This window comes from Saccopteryx bilineata, chromosome 6, assembly GCF_036850765.1.
Source record: "Saccopteryx bilineata isolate mSacBil1 chromosome 6, mSacBil1_pri_phased_curated, whole genome shotgun sequence".
Lineage (NCBI taxonomy): Eukaryota > Metazoa > Chordata > Mammalia > Chiroptera > Emballonuridae > Saccopteryx > Saccopteryx bilineata.
The window spans coordinates 4025066-4041413 of NC_089495.1; the positions used below are offsets into that span (position 1 = coordinate 4025066).

General features: G+C 46.2%; 1 protein-coding gene across 3 annotated transcripts in view; it reads left to right on the plus strand.

The window, feature by feature from the left end:
* Nucleotides 1–1101: 1101 nt before the first annotated feature.
* MCPH1 (microcephalin 1) overlaps nt 1102–16348 on the plus strand; it is a 209931-nt gene continuing 194684 nt past the window's right edge. For all 3 annotated transcript variants that reach the window (XM_066234640.1, XM_066234641.1, XM_066234643.1), the window contains exons 1-3: nt 1102–1622; nt 3393–3484; nt 6264–6382. In XM_066234640.1, coding sequence (XP_066090737.1) covers nt 1376–1622; nt 3393–3484; nt 6264–6382 — 458 coding nt within the window. In that variant the 5' untranslated portion in view covers nt 1102–1375. The remainder of the gene's footprint in view (nt 1623–3392; nt 3485–6263; nt 6383–16348) is intronic.

Below are 16348 nucleotides of genomic sequence, written 5' to 3' on the forward strand. Positions count from 1 at the left end.
GGCTCATTTCTCATAAACACAAGAATGACAAAACTTAACACATTCGTTCCAGGACCTGCTGAATTTACTGAATCTTACTAAGAACATATCTATACATATAAAAAGATAACTTTTTTTGTTGTTTTATTATTTCTTAACCGCTTTTTTTTACGAATTCTAAAAAGCATAACAAAAAATGGAACATAAAAATGTTTTCTGGCCCTGGCTGGTTGGCTCAGTGGTAGAGTGTCGGCCTGGCATGCAGAAGTCCAGGGTTCGATACCAGGCCAGGGCACACAGGAGAAGTGCCCATCTGCTTCTCCACCCCTCCACCCCTCCTTCCTCTCTGTCTCTCTCTTCCCCTCCCGCAGCCAAGGCTCCATTGGAGCAAAGATGGCCCCCGGTGCTGGGGATGGCTCCTTGGCCTCTGCCCCAGGCGCTGGAGTGGCTCTGGTCCCGGCAGAGCAACGCCCCAGAGGGGCAGAGCATCCCCCCCCTGGTGGGCAAAGCGTCGCCCCCTGGTGGGCGTGCCGGGTGGATCCCGGTCCGGCGCATGCGGGAATCTGTCTGTCTCCCCGTTTCTAGCTTCAGAAAAATACAAAAAAAAAAAAAAAATGTTTTCTAATGTCAGAATTTAATTTTGTCGTATTTATTTCGTTTAATTACCATAAAAGCACGGTGGGACTTTTTTTCTTTAATATTTGACTTAATTATTATAACGTATTTCTCAGAAATTTATATATAGCGCGCCTACAATTATTTGTCGGATTTTAAACGCGCCCCCCAACTCCAGAAAGTTTGAGAACCACTGAGCTACAGGACAGAACACAAAGTTGGTACTGAACGTACGGGAAAGGAAAGCTTTCACACATTTGTTTCATTCTTTGATTCAGACGGTGTCCATCCTTGAGCCCACCCAGGGCTGTAAGAGCTCAAGCAGAAAATTTCCCTCCACAGACGGGAAACACCCTCCCTACACAGAGGCGAGCAGGCGCACCCACCGGGGCTGTGCTCCCAGCGCGCGCATGCGCGTGGCCAGCCGGCGGGATCTGCGCCCGCGCCCTGCGCGCCGTGGGCGGGGCTCCGGGGCCGCGAAGTTTGAATCCGGAACCGGCAGGACGACGGGAGGCGGTGACTCCCCAGCGCGGGACCCGTCCGGTCCGGGCAGGGACACTGCGCTCCGGGGTTTCCGGCCTCCAGGCGAGAGGGAGCAGCCTGGCGCCCGGGCGGCCGTTCCGCGCGCGGACGGCAGGACGGCGCCCGGGAACGCGGAGCACGGACGTTGGCCGGTCCGAGCAGTTCTGCCCGCGCTGCCCGCCCGCCACCCCGCGAGCGGACGGCCCCGCCCCGAGAGCGACCAAACCTATGGGGACAGGGACAGACGGCTGCCACTCGCATGTTACGGGCGGGCCGTCCCCATAGAAGGCCGAGTGGAGCAGGACGCGGACCGCTGGGGGCACAGAGGGCGTGGCCGGGTCGGCGCAGGACACGCCCCCTGCCGCGGGGCTCCCGCCAGCGGCTGAGGAAACCCGGAGGCCGGATCTGCCCGGAGGGGCGCACCTGTCCCGCGCGTGCGCGGTGCGGTGTGGCTCCCTCGGTTCTCATGGCGGCCCCCGCGGCCCCGCGGGGCTCGGTCCTGAAAGGTGCGGGCTGGACCTCCCTGCGAGCGGGCGGGAGGACAGGGCAGGCGGGGCGCGCAGGGGAGTCCGGCCCCTGTGGGGTGTGGGGGGCTGTCCCCGCGTCCGGGACACGACGGGACCGGACCGGACAGGACCGCGCTGCCGGGTCTCGGGGCCGGAGCCGCGGCTGACCTCCGGCTGGTCCCCCTGTCCCCGCGCGCGGCGTGGCCGGGGGACTTCAGGGGCGCGGGGTCGTTGTGAAGTTGGGCGGAGGTCAGCAGGTCCCCCCGTCCCGTTCTTGTCGTTGTTATGGAAACAGCAGCGACCCCGGACCGAGGAACTGGGTTCTGTGACTGTGATGGAGGCGCGGTTCCTAAGTTTGATGATCACAGCGCGCGCGTCCCTGTGGCGCTTCGCCTGGCGCGCGGGGAAACTGAGGCACTGGGCGTGCAGGTGCGCCCCCCACCCCCGTAGCGAGTGGGCGCGCAGGTGATGGGCGCACCCACCGGAACCTGCGCGGGGGTCGGGGTGCTCCTGACCCTGGCCCCTGGGCACCCGGAATGGCCGAGGAGGGCCAGAGCCGGACAGGTGTCGAGTTAGGTGTCACAGAGAAGGGTCAGCATTGAGGGCCTGGAGTGGTCCACAGGGTTTTACCCGAAGTTGAACCAGATATGGCTGCTTTTCTAATGTTAGTCTTTTTGTTCAGTTAGTCCCGCCTTCCTTTTGCTTTGCTCTTATTTAAAGTGGCACTCCTGGTAGAGCTCAGCCCGGCATGTGGATGTCCCGGGTTTGATTCCCAGTCAGGGCACACCTCCCCTCCCCCTTCTCTCTGGCTCTCTTGCACCGCACCCCCCCCCCCCCATCCCACAGCCCGTGACTCAGTTGGTTCAAGGCCATTGTCCGGGCTCTAAGGATGGCTCCTCAGAGCCTCCCACTCAGGCTCTATAACTAGCTTGGTTGCGAGCCTGGCCCAAGATGAGCAGAGCATCAGCCCCAGAAAGGGATTGCTGACTGGTTGGGGCGAATGCGGGAGTTTGTCTCTTACCTCCCCTCCCTTACTTAAATTTAAAATAAGTAAAATACAATAAAATGGCAAGCCTGGAAGTTCTTTTAACACATTTGGTTTTGAGAAAAAGATGATCCACTGGGACAGGGGTCTCTCTGCATACTGTCTCCCTCTTCCCCCCATTCTGCCTGCTGCTTGGTTTTTTGTGTTTTTTTTTTCTGCTGTCTGTTTTTGTAGGGCCTGCAAGCTAAGATTGGTTTTTACCCTGGGGGTGGGGGCGTCAGAAGTGGGGACGTCAGAGGTGGGGACACCAGAAGAAGAACGACAAGTAAAAGTATCAAATTCAAACTTCTTTGTCGATAAAGTGTTATTGTAACAAGTCTTATGTTCACTCATTAACCTACTGGGTTTGGCTGCTTTTGCTTTGCTGCCCTGAAGTTGAGTGGTGGTATGGCTCTCAAGCCTGAAAATGTCCTGTCTGGTCCTTTACGTAAAACAACACAGACTTGCCTTAGAAAAGTTAAGACTGGTTGAGGAATTTAATTTGGGAAGAGCGTTGTGTGTTACTAATGTAAACTATGACATGTGTATGAATAAAGTTGTTCTTTGCCTGAAATTTTAAGAACCATGATACCACTAATGCTATTTGAGTAGACTTGTAATAGAAGAAATTTTAAGTTAATTGTTTAATGGAAATATAACAAGAGGAAAATGTATTAAAATCTTGGGCGAGGGATGTTGGAATTTCAGTATATAGTATTTCATGCTAATACCCTATTTATTTTCAGATGTGGTGGCTTATGTTGAAGTGTGGTCAGCCAATGGAACAGAAAATTACTCAAAGACATTTACAAACCAACTTGTGGAGATGGGGGCAAAGGTGAGAAATTCATGTCACCATCGCTAGGTGTGAGTGAGACCCCCTCCCCCGTTGCTGTGTGTGATAATCCTCTGGTACAAGTGCAATATATACAAAAATTAGGGGATATTTCAAAATGAATATGAAGCGATAAAAAAAAGAAGCATTTGATTTTTTTTAAACAAGTTCAGAAAAGCAAACAACAAATTAAAGAAAGTTGTTAGATTATGCCAATGAGATACAAAGCCCACGTTTATTTCGTTGATGAAAATGCACTGTGCAGAGGCTGGAAGAACTAGCGTGTCCGCACGCACCCTGGTCCCCTCACTTCTGTGAGCAGTGCGCATGCTTGCATTTTCCTGTCTGTGGAGTTATCGCTTGGAACAGGAAGGGAAGAGGACAGCGGGTAGGTGGTGGGAGGAGAGGGGAGCCACGTGGGAAGAACTTGGTGCCCTGGGATCTGGGAACAGTTGGTCCTGTGCTCGGGAAGAAGGAGAACTCCATGCTGAAAACGGGGATCCCGGGCCGGTCCCTTGCGTGCCTGGTGCTGTTGGTGTCCGTGAAGAACACGGGGACAGGAGCAGGGGCTTGAAGAACAGTTGTGAAGTGGGGACGCTGGAAATTCCTGGTAGACATTCAGGTAAACACGTCTGGAACTTGGGGTTGTCAAGGCTAGAAACATCGTTTTAAGGGTGAGGGCACTGGTGTGGTGATGACCCAGGGGTAAAGGTGCTGGAGGTGGACCCCAGCTAGTGTTTCGAGGGCCGGTGATGGGAGCAGGGACCCAGGGACAGAGAGAGAAGAATGCGGGAGAATCTGGAAAGCAGGTCTGGGTGTGGAGGGAGGGACGGCCTTCAGTGGTGGAACCTTGAGGGCACTGCCAGCCCTTCTAGAAAGTCGGACTAGCGAGTCTGCCTTCGGTTTGAGAAGGCCAAGGTCACTGCGGAGCGCCCTGCGGTTTCAGGGGACCAGATTAAGGGGACGACATTGCCCTGGGAGTCATTGTGGCACCAGACTGTTCTCGGTTCCTGTCGCTCTGCCTTGTCTTTTTGCTTCTTAATGGCATTTCTTGATGACAGGCGAGATGTGAGGAACAGAAGTGGTGACTGCAGCTTGCTCGCAGGAGTTCCTCTGTGTGTGAACAATGTGTGTGTGTGTCTGTCTCGGGACTTGGGGAGGGTATAATTAGTCTCCAGCTTTGTGGTGACGTTACTGTGTGTGTGTGCCATGTTTAAAACCATCTGTCCCTACCCCTTATAAAGATGTTCTCCCGTCCTTTCCGGAAGCATTACCATTTTGCCTTTCCCGTTTAGACTTGTGCTATACCGGAATTGATTTCTGTATAAGGTATGAAATAGTTGTTTCATTTTTTTTTCCACATGAATATTCATTTTGCTCAACAGCACTTACTGAAAAGACTGTCCCTTAACCAAGCTCCGCAGTAACACCTCTGTCATCAGTCACGACCTGGTGTTTCCGTGTCCAGATACCCGGCTCAGGCAAAGCACCCTGTCCTCATTGCACCTCACCATAGCTTTCCGTGCGTTTTCTCCTTTGTTCTTCAGCGTGTTCTGGCCAAGGTTAGCCTTTTACCTTCCCAGGTGCATTTTAGACTCAGTTTGTCAATGTACAACATCGAGGATTTTTTTTTGTTGTTTTTTTTTTGTGGGGATTTGGGTTGATAACATTGATCGAAATGGAGAGAATTGACATTTTTACACAACTGAATTTTCCAACCCATGAACATCTTATTTGCCTCAGTGAATTTTGGTTTTTAGAATTTATTTCAGTAGTGTTTTATAGTTGCCTGTGGTTACTTTTTATGCTAATATAAATAGTATCTCTAAAATTCCTTTTTCTCACTGCTGCCGGTATGTGGAGACAGTTTCTGCATATCTACCTGTGTCCAGAAAACATACCACCCCGTTTATGAATTCTGTGGTGTTTTGGGAATTTTAAAAATGTACCCAATTGAATCATACGTGCACAAGACAGTTTTATTTTGTTTTTGTTTTTTTTATCCAAACATCTTTGTTTCTTTTTCTGGACACAATTTGCTGGTGAGGGCGGGCTGAACAGAAAGGAGAGCTCAGCCTCCTGGTCTCCAGGTAGGGGCACTCCTAATGCACTTTGTAACAACTTCAGGATCCTCGCTTATTACTAAGTGTCCATCTTCAGGAATGAACTTTTTTTTTAAACAGTATTTATTTATTCATTCATTTTAGAGAAGAGAGAGAGATAGACAGAGAGAGAGAGCAGGGCGGGAGGAGCAGGAAGCATCAGCTCCCATATGTGCCTTGACCAGGCAAGCCCAGGGTTTTGAACTGGCGACCTCAGTGTTCCAGGTTGATGCTTTATCCACTGCGCCACCACAGGTCAAACTGAATGAACTTTTTAATTTTATGAAATGTGTTCTGTGCAGCTATTGAGATGATCATCGTGAAGTTACTTTGTTTATAGAGATTAAAAATTGTTGGTGTTTTAATGTTACCCAACTGCAGTCCTGGAATAAATCTGAGTGGTGGGGGGTGTACAGGGCGGGGCAGGAGTCGGTTTGCAGTTGTGATTGCTCCAACCACAGTCTATTTTTGTGTTACTACTTATTAATTACTGTGTTTTCCATACGCACAACTATAAACCTACTTTGGCGCAGCCTGTATTACCCTTTTTAGAAGTTGATAGTTCGCTAATATTTTTTTTGCTTATTTGGCAAGCGTCTCGGTGAGTGGCACTTGCTTATACTTTATGCGGTTGTGTGCAGATAGTAATAATTTCCTTTATCCCTGCACTTTATCTACAGGTTTCAAAAACGTTTAACAAACACGTCACTCACGTCGTGTTCAAAGACGGGCACCAGCGCACATGGGACAAGGCGCGGGCGAGAGGCGTGAAGCTGGTGTCGGTGCTCTGGGTTGAGAAGTAAGCCCTTTCCCTCTTCCCTTCAGTCCCTAGTGCTGGGAAGGTATGGCAGGGTATCTTGCACGGGTCACAGAACCGGATGATGTTTGATTTCCTCTTTTCTCTGCCTCTTACTTGGACAAGTCACTTCACGTCCTGAGGCCTGGGTTTCCACAGCTGCGAGGTAGATCTGCTGTGACCCCAGCCCACCTGGGTGGGAGGTGAGTGCCAGGCCCGGGGCACCTGTGCTCTGAGTGTGTCTGCGGCCTGATCTCCCCTCGGAAGGACATCAGTCCACTGGATCAGGGCTGGCCTGTGTGCTCTCACTGGACTTTAGTTACTATGTCTTTAAACATCCTGACTCCAAACACCATCATGTTCTGAGGTTCAGGGCGTTACGATGTGTGAATTTTTGGGGGGGGACACAGTTGAGCCCACGACAGACAGTCTTTGGGGAGACGTCTTAAGGTCATGCAGACATTCTGCTGCCCGTTGCCTCTGTCCCTCTTGCCTCCAGGTGTAGTGTTCCTCGACGAGTCTCACCTGAACCAGCCTTCGCTTTGATTCTTACAAAAGGGGTTCCAAGTCCAGCACTTCCTGTCTTTCCCCAGTGGAGTCCGCGGCGATAGGGAAAGGAGAAGCCTGCCTTCTCTTCTCCCTTACTGATGGATTGATCGGTTGATTGATTGACTGCAGTGGGTGGATTCTTGTATTTCTCAGTGTTCTGTAGCCCGTTACTGTCTGCTCAGCTTGGTCAGACGGGGGCTTCTGCTGGTGTGCGTGCCCTGTGGCGTGGCTCCCTGTGTCCTTCAGAGCACTTGTTACTCAGGGCCACCTCACCGGCCCTTGCTCAGCGCTGGCAGCAGCCATTTCTGGAAGACCCGCCCCCCTGGTTGGGGGCCAGTGAGAGCCGATACCAGGCACCCGGCCCAGGCGTGCCTCGCTGCCCTGGGTCCTGTGAGCAAAGGCGGGGAGGACAGTTCGTACTGCCCTTGCCTGTTCCTTCCCTATGTTGGGTCATTCGCTCTGTTAGCTTTTTAACTAAAACTCTTCCCATTATTTCTATTTCTTTACTTTTAGTGATTACTGGAGGGATTCTGATGTAGACCCTTACCACCCCGAAGTGCACTTAGATGTAACATCGCGCCCCTCCGCCCAGAGCGGTACAGAAACCGGGTGACCGAAGTGCACTTAGATGTAACATCGTACCCCTCCGCCCAGAGCAGTACAGAGACCAGGTGACCAAAGTGCACTTAGATGTAACATCGCGCCCCTCCGCCCAGAGCGGTACAGAGACCAGGTGACCAAAGTGCACTTAGATGTAACATCGTGCCCCTCCGCCCAGAGCGGTACAGAAACCGGGTGACCGAAGTGCACTTAGATGTAATATCGCGCCCCTCCGCCCAGAGCGGTACAGAGACCGGGTGACCGAAGTGCACTTAGATGTAACATCGCACCCCTCCACCCAGAGCGGTACAGAGACCGGGTGACCGAAGTGCACTTAGATGTAACATCGCGCCCCTCCGCCCAGAGCGGTACAGAGACCGGGTGACCGAAGTGCACTTAGATGTAACATCGCGCCCCTCCGCCCAGAGCGGTACAGAAACCGGGTGACCGAAGTGCACTTAGATGTAACATCGCACCCCTCCGCCCAGAGCGGTACAGAGACCAGGTGACTGAAGTGCACTTAGATGTAACATCGCGCCCCTCCGCCCAGAGCAGTACAGAGACCAGGTGACTGAAGTGCACTTAGATGTAATATCGCACCCCTCCACCCAGAGCAGTACAGAGACCAGGTGGCCGCCCCTTCTGCTGCAGTTGTCTGGCTGCATGTTGTAGTACATGCAGTGGACTCCGCAGGACAGTGTTGTCGTCTGCTCTAAAAATGTCATCTGCGTCTGACCAGGCAGTGGCGCAGTGGATAGAGCGTCAGACTGGGATGTGGAAGACCCAGGTTCGAGACCCCGAGGTCACCAGCTTGAGCGCGGGCTCATCTGGTTTGAGCAAAAGCCCACCAGCTTGAACCTAAGGTCTCCGGCTTGAGCAAGGGGTTACTCGGTCTGCTGAAGGCCCCGGGTCAAGGCACATATGAGAAAGCAATCAATGAACAACTAAGGTGTTGCAATGCGCAATGAAAAACTAATGATTGATGCTTCTCATCTCTCTTCCTTCCTGTCTGTCCCTGTCTATCCCTCTCTCTGACTCACTCTCTGTCTCTGTAAAAACAAAAACAAAAATGTCATCTGCATTTTTTTTAATGTCATCTGCATTTTGAGTAAATTAACGGGAAGTAGTGTCTTATATTTATCTACATACAGGGTGGGACAGAAATAGGTTTACAGTTGTGAGTGCGTGAAACGGTTTATTCTTGCATTGTTTATTAATTTATGTACCTTCCATAGGATAAGCTGTATCCCCCCTTTATCCCCATGCGAACACGTACACATTACTCTGATCAGGAGCAGCCGCGCGGCTCCGCTGTCCGCCTCGGCCTTCCACCTCGTTGTGCTCAGCACTTCCCCGCGCAGAGCCCGTTACTTTGATCAGGAGCAGCCGGGCTGCACCGCGGTCTGCCTCCTTGCGCGCAGCACTGCCCCACGCAGAGCCGCGCGTCCTCCGCTTTCTGTTGCCCCCTAGCCTCTGCTGAAGGTCTGAGCAGCCCCCGGGCATTTCCTTCCAGTTCAAATGCTTACGTTGAGCTCACATAACATTAAAACGACCCTTTTAGTGTACAATTCAGTGGTTTTTCATCTAGTCTGTTCGCAGAGGTTTGTAGCCCTTCGTGCCATCGAGCTCGAGAGCATGTTAGGAGCCCCCCATAGGGAGGCGTGTAGCTGTCAGCACTCACCCCGCCCGCCAGCCTGTTCCCGGCACTGGCAGCCCCGGAACCCTCTGCCGCCTTTTGTGTCGGGCTTTCAGCGTCCTGCTGAAGGTTTATCCTTGTAGCCCTTGTCGGTACTGCTTGCCTTTCAGTGACTGAGGAGTCCTCCCGGTGTGGGTGGGCCGAATTCACCTTTGTCTGTTTCCATGCCAGCTGAGATGTGACAGTGAGTCCAGTCTCTGCTTAGGGAGATGCTGCCATTTCAATAACATTTTACCTTCCAATCTGTAGCCGTGGGACATGCTTGCATTTTTTAAGGTATTTGATTCGATTAAGTGATGTTTTGACGTTTTCAGTGTACAAGTTTTACATCTTCCAGGTTAAACTTATTCTTGAATTTCTTTTTTTTTTTTTTTTGACGCTATTGTAAGTGGGGTAATTTTTTTTACTTCATTTTTTGATTGTGCAGTTGTTAATATAAAAAATGATTGATTTTTGTATATTAATCTTGTATCCTGCAAGTTTGTTACACTTTACTAGCTCTCAGTGTCTTTGTGATTTCTTTAGGGTTTTCTGGATGCACCGTTCTGTAATCTACATACAGCTACAGTTTACTTCTTAACAGTCCAGATGCCTTCTGTTTCTTTTTCTTGCCTAATTGCTGTGACTACAAACTCCAGCACAGTGTGAAACAGAAGTGAGCGTGGACAGACCTCCTCGTCTTGTCCAGCTCTTCAGAGGAAAGCTCTCTGTCCGTATCTCACTAGTTCGTGTGATGGAGCTGTGCGTTTGCTGTTGTTTTGGATAAACTTTATCAGGTTGAGGAAATTTTCCTCTGGTTTTTCGTTTGTGTTGTTTATCTTTAAAGGGTGTTGGATTTTGTCAGACGTTTTTTCTGCACTTATTTGTGTTATTCATACGATTTTTGTCTTTCATTCTATTTATGTGGTGTATTTATTACATTGATTGCTTTTTGTATGGTGACAACCTTGCATTCCTGGGATAAATCCTGTTTGGTCATTTGTATACTTTTCACTGCTGGGATGTTCGATAGTACTTTCATTTTTAAATTTTTTTATTCGTATTTTTGCATCTATATTAATAAGCAGTACTGGTCTATAGATTTTTTTGTGATGACTTTTTCTGGTTTTGCTATGAGGGCAAAATTGGCATCATAGAATGATTTGGGATGTGTTGTGGTTTTTTTGTTTTTTTAATTAATTTTAATGGGGAGACTGATAAATCAGGGTACATATGTTCAGAGAGAACATCTCCAAGTTATTTTGACATTTGATTATGCTGCATTCCCATCACCCAAAGTCCAATTGTCTTCCATCACCTTCTAACTGGTTTTCTTTGTGCTCCTCTCCTCCCCCAACCCCCTCCCTCTCCTCCCCCCACCCGGTAACCACCAAACTCTTGTTCATGTCTCTGAGTCTCATTTTTATGTCCCACCTATGTATGGAATCATATAGTTATTAGTTTTTCTGATTTACTTATTTCGCTCAGTATAATGTTATCAAGGTCCATCCATGTTGTTGTAAATGATCCAATGTCATCATTTCTTATGGCTGAGGAGTATTCCATAGTATATATGTACCAAAGCTTTTTAATCCACTCATCCACTGATGGACACTTGGGCTGTTTCCAGATCTTCGCTATTGTGAACAATGCTGCCACAAACATGGAGGTGTATTTCTTCTTTTGAAACAGTGCTATGGTGTTCTTAGGGTATATTCCTAAAAGTGGGATAGCTAGGTCAAAAGGCAGTTCGATTTTTAATTTCTTGAGGAATCTCCATACTGTTTTCCACAGTGGCTGCACCAGTCTGCATTCCCACCAGCAGTGCAGGAGGGTTCCCTTTTCTCCACATCCTCGCCAGCACTTATTCTGTGTTGTTTTGTTGATGAGCACCATTCTGACTGGTATGAGCTGATAACTCATTGTGGTTTTAATTTGCATTTCTCTAATGATTAGTGATTTTGAGCATTTTTTCATATGCCTATTGGCCATCTGTATGTCCTCTTTGGAGAAGTGTCTATTCATTTCTTTTGCCCATTTTGTGATTGGATTATTTGTCTTCCTGGTATTGAGTTTTACAAGTTTTTTATAAATTTTGGTTATTAACCCCTTATCAGACGTATTGTCAAATATATTCTCCCATTGTGTGGTTTGTCTTTTTATTCTGTTCTTATTGTCTTTAGCTGTGCAAAAGCTTTTTAGTTTGATATAGACCCATTTGTTTATCCTGTCTTTTATTTCACTTCCCCATGGAGATAAATCATCAAATATATTGCTGCGAGAGATGTCAGAGAGCTAACTGCCTATGTTTTCTTCTAAGATGCTTATGGTTTTACAGCTTACATTTAAGTCTTTTATCCATTTTGAGTTTATTTTTGTGAATGGTGTAAGTTGGTGGTCTAGTTTCAATTTTTTGAAGGTAGCTGTCCAATTTTCCCAACACCATTTGTTGAAGAGGCTCTCTTTACTCCATTGTATGCTCTTACCTACTTTGTCAAATATCAATTGTCTATAAAAGTGTGGGTTTATTTCTGGATTTTCTGTTCTGTTCCATTGATCTGTATGCCTGTTCTTATGCCAATACCAGGCTGTTTTGAGTACAGTGGCCTTGTAGTATAACTTGATATCCGGAAGTGTGATACCTCCCACTTTATTCTTCCTTTTCAGGATTGCTTAGGCTATTCATGTTTTCTTTTGGTTCCATATAAATTTTTGGAATATATGTTCTATATCTTTGAAGTATGTCATTGGTATTTTAATAGGTATTGCATTGAATTTATAAATTGCTTTGGGTAATATAGACATTTTAATGATGTTCATTCTTCCTAACCATGAGCACGGTATATGCTTCCACTTGTTTGTATCTTCCCTGATTTCTTTTATCAATATTTTACAATTTTCCGAGTATAAGTCTTTAATTTCCCTGGTTAAATTTATTCCTAGGTACTTTATTTTTTTGGTTGCAATGGTGAAGGGGATTGCTTCCTTAATTTCTCTTTCTGACAGTTCATTGTTAGTGTATAAAAATGCCTCTGATTTCTGAGTATTAATTTTATATCCTGCCACCTTGCTGAATTCATTTATCAGGTCCAGTAGTTTTTTAACTGAGACTTTAGGGTTTTCTATATACAGTATCATACCATCTGCAAATAATGATAGTTTTACTTCTTTTCCAATTTGAATGCCATTTATTTCTTTTTCTTGTCTGATTGCTGTGGCTAGGATTTCCAGAACTATGTTGAATAAGAGTGGTGAAAGGGGGCACCCCTGTCTTGTTCCTGATCTTGAGGGTATTGCTTTTAATTTTTGCCCATTGAGTATGATGTTGGCTGTGGGTTTGTCATAGATGGCTTTTATCATGTTGAGGTATGTTCCCTGTACTCCCACTTTGCTGAGAGTTTTGATCATTAATGGGTGCTGGATTTTATCAAATGCTTTTTCTGCATCTATTGAAAGTATCATGTGGTTTTTCTCCTTCCTTTTGTTTATGTGATGAATCACATTGATTGATTGATTTGCAAATATTATACCAGTCTTGCCTCCCAAGAATAAATCCCATTTGATCATGGTGTATGATTTTTTTCATATATTGCTGGATTCAGTTTGCTAATATTTTGTTGAGGATTTTGGCATATAAATGCATCAGGGATATTGGCCTATAATTTTCTTTCTTTGTGTTGTCTTTGCCTGGTTTTAGAATCAGAATTGTGCTTGCCTCATAAAAGGAGCTTGGAAGTCTTCTTTCCTCTTGAATTTTTTGAAATAGCTTAAGAAGGGTAGAAGTTAGTTCTTTGAATATTTGGTAGAATTTACTTGTGAAGCCATCAGGCCCAGGACTTTTCTTTTTGGGGAGTTTTTTGATAACTGTTTGGATCTCATTTGTTGTAATTGGTCTGTTTAGGTTTTCTGATTCTTCCAGATTAATTTTTGGAAGATTATATGTTTCAAGGAATTTGTCCATTTCATCTAGGTTGTCTTGTTTTTTTTTTTTAATTTTTTAAAAATTATTTATTTACTCATTCATTCATTCATTTTAGAGAGGAGAGACAGAGAATGACAGAGATGGGGGGGGCAGGAAGCATCAACTCCCATATGTGCCTTGACCAGGCAAGCCCAGGGATTTGAACCAGCAACCTCCGCATTCCAGGTCAATGCTTTATCCACTGCACCACCACAGGCCAGGCTAGGCTGTCTAGTTTTTTGGCATACAGTTCTTCATAGTATTTTCTTACAATATTTTGTATTTCTGTTGTGTCAGTTGTTATTTCTCCACTCTCATTTCTAATTTTATTTATTTGAGTCCTCTCTCTTTTTTTCTCGGTGAGTCTGGTTAAAAGTTCGTCGATCTTGTTTACCTTTTCAAAGAACCAGCTCCTGGTTTCACTGATCCTCTGTTTTTTTTTTAGCCTCTATGTCATTTATTTCCACTCTGATCTTTATTATTTCCTTCCTTCTATTACCTCTGGGCTTTACTTGCTTTTCTATTTCTAATTCTTTCAGATGCAGGGTCAAATTGTTTATTTGAGCTTTTTCTAGCTTTTTAAGGTATGCCTGTAATGCTATGAACTTCCCTCTCAGGACTGCTTTTGCTGTGTCCCATAAATTTTGAGTTGATGTATGCTCATTATCGTTCGTTTCTAGGAATTTTTTTATTTCTTCTTTGATCTCACTGTCAACCCATTTGTTATTTAATAACATGCTATTTAGTTTCCAAGTGTTTGAGTATTTTTCAGTTTTTCTGTTGTGGTTGATTTTAGTGTCATGCCATTGTGATCAGAGAAAGTGCTCAATATGATTTCAATCTTCTTAAATTTGTTGAGGCCGGTTTTGTGCCCTAACATGTGGTCTATCCTAGAGAATGTACCATGAGCACTTGAAAAGAATGTATATTCTGCTGCTTTAGGGTGAAAGGTTCTGAAGATATCTATTAAATCAAGTTGATCTAGTGTGTCTTTTAAGTCTGCTGTTTCTTTGTTTTCTTTCTTAAGGATCTATCTAGTGATCTTAGTGGAGTATTGAAATCTGCTACTGTTATAGTATTGCTGTTGATCACACCCTTTAAATCTATCAAAGTCTACTTTATATGTTTTGGTGCTCCTATATTAGGTGCGTAGATATTTATAATGTTATATCTTTCTGTTGGATTGCTCCCTTTATCATTATGTAGTGGCCTTCTTTATCTCTTACTATATCCTTTGTTTTAAAGTCCATTTTGTCTGATATAAGTATTGCTACCCCAGCTTTTTTTTTCATTTCCATTTGCATGAAATATTTTTTCCATCCTTTTATCTTCAGTCTATGTGCATCTTTAGTTTTAAGGTGTGTCTCTTGTAGACAGCATATGTATGGGTCCTGTTTTCTTATCCACGCAGCTACCCTATGTCTTTTGATTGGATCATTTAACCCATTTACATTTAAGGTTATTATTGATATGTAGTTGTTCATTGTCATTTTATTCTTTAAAACTGTATTTCTCTTTTGCTATATTCTTTTTCCCCTTTGATTGGTTTACAACAGGCCCCTTAGCATTTCTTGCAGCATTGGTTTGGTTGTAGTGAATTCCTTGAGTTTTTGTCTGGAAAGCTTTTTATTTCTCCTTCAATTTTAAACGATAGCCTTGCTGGATAAAGTAGTCTTGGTTGTAGGTTCTTGTTCTGCATTACTTTGAATATTCCTTGCCATTCCTTTCTGGCCTCAAGTGTTTCTGTTGAGAAGTCGGAAGTCATCCTTATGGGGGCTCCTTTGTAGGTGATAGCCTATTTTTCTCTAGCAGCTTTTAATATTTTCTCTTTATCACTTAGCTTTGGTAATTTAATTATGATGTGTCTTGGTGTAGATTTCTTTGGGTTTCTCTTTAATGATATTCTCTGTGCTTGAACTTGTGAGATATTTTCCTGCCTTAATTTAGGGAAGTTTTCAGCTATGGTATGTTTGAACAAAGTCTCTATTCCTTGTTCTTTTTCTTCTTCAGGAACCCCTATGATGTGGATGTTTTTTCTCTTCATGTTGTCACAGAGCTCTCTTAGAGTTTCCTCAGACTTTTTGAGTCTCTTTTCTTTTTCTGCTCTACTTCCATGCCTTCATTTATCTTGTCCTCTAACTTGCTGATTCGATTCTCAGCTTTATCCATCCTGCTTTTAATTCCTTCCATTGTGTTCTTCATTTCTGATATTGTATTTGTCATTTCTGACTGATTCTTTTTTATTATTTCAATGTCCTTTTTTATATTTGCTATCTCTTTATTTAGGTGTTCATAATGACCATCTATTGTTTTTCTAAGATCTTTGAGCATCCTAACAATTGTTATTTTAAACTTTGTATCTGGTAATTTGGTTATATCTGACTCATTTAGGTCTTTTTCTGGGGATTTGTCTTGATTAATTTGTGTTGCATTTCTGTGCCTTCTCATTTTGTCTGTGTAAAAGGTTTTAGCCACTGGAATCCACTGGGTGTGGCCTCTGTGTTCCCTAGGTATGGTCTGTCTTCAGGCCTGCCACCCCCTTCGCTGCTGCTGCAGCCTAGGGCGTTTGGGTATGGGCGTTGCTGGTGCCTGCCCACTGGGGCTGTTGCTGTGGTTTCCGACTCCTTCACAGGAGGGTCTGTGATCACATGCTCGGGTGTACAAGCCTCTGTGGCCTCGGCCTTCGCCCACCCTCGCAGGTGGGGTTATGGTTGGCCCTGATGGCAGGGGTGAGCACCTTTGCTCAGCTGCGGGTCTCTGCCTGATTCTGGTCTTTTGCCCCGTCCCTGCAGGAGGAGCCTGCTCCCGGATGGCTGCAAGCTTTGGTTCCGTGTGTGGGGCAGGGCTGTGCTCCTGCACTCTTGCTGAAGGGTGGGTCTCCACCCCTTCCGGAGCTCCTGCGCTTCCTCCGCAGGCTGGATTGCAGGCGGCCCGCTTCTGGGCTTGACCACTTTTGCTCATCTTCCCCTCCCCAGCTGGGGAAGACAGAACTCACAGCTGGGCCTCAGTGGTGGCCAGCAGGCTTCCGCCCTTGCCGACAGAACTGCGCTTCCGCGTCCCGCCACCACCTGCCCTCCAGCGAGCCCTCAGCTGTGTGGGGTGCGGGTGCTGCCGTTCAGACCCTAAGACTCACTACTGTAGTCCCGAAAGCTCCCTCCTTCTAAGCGACTCTGCTCTGAGTGCT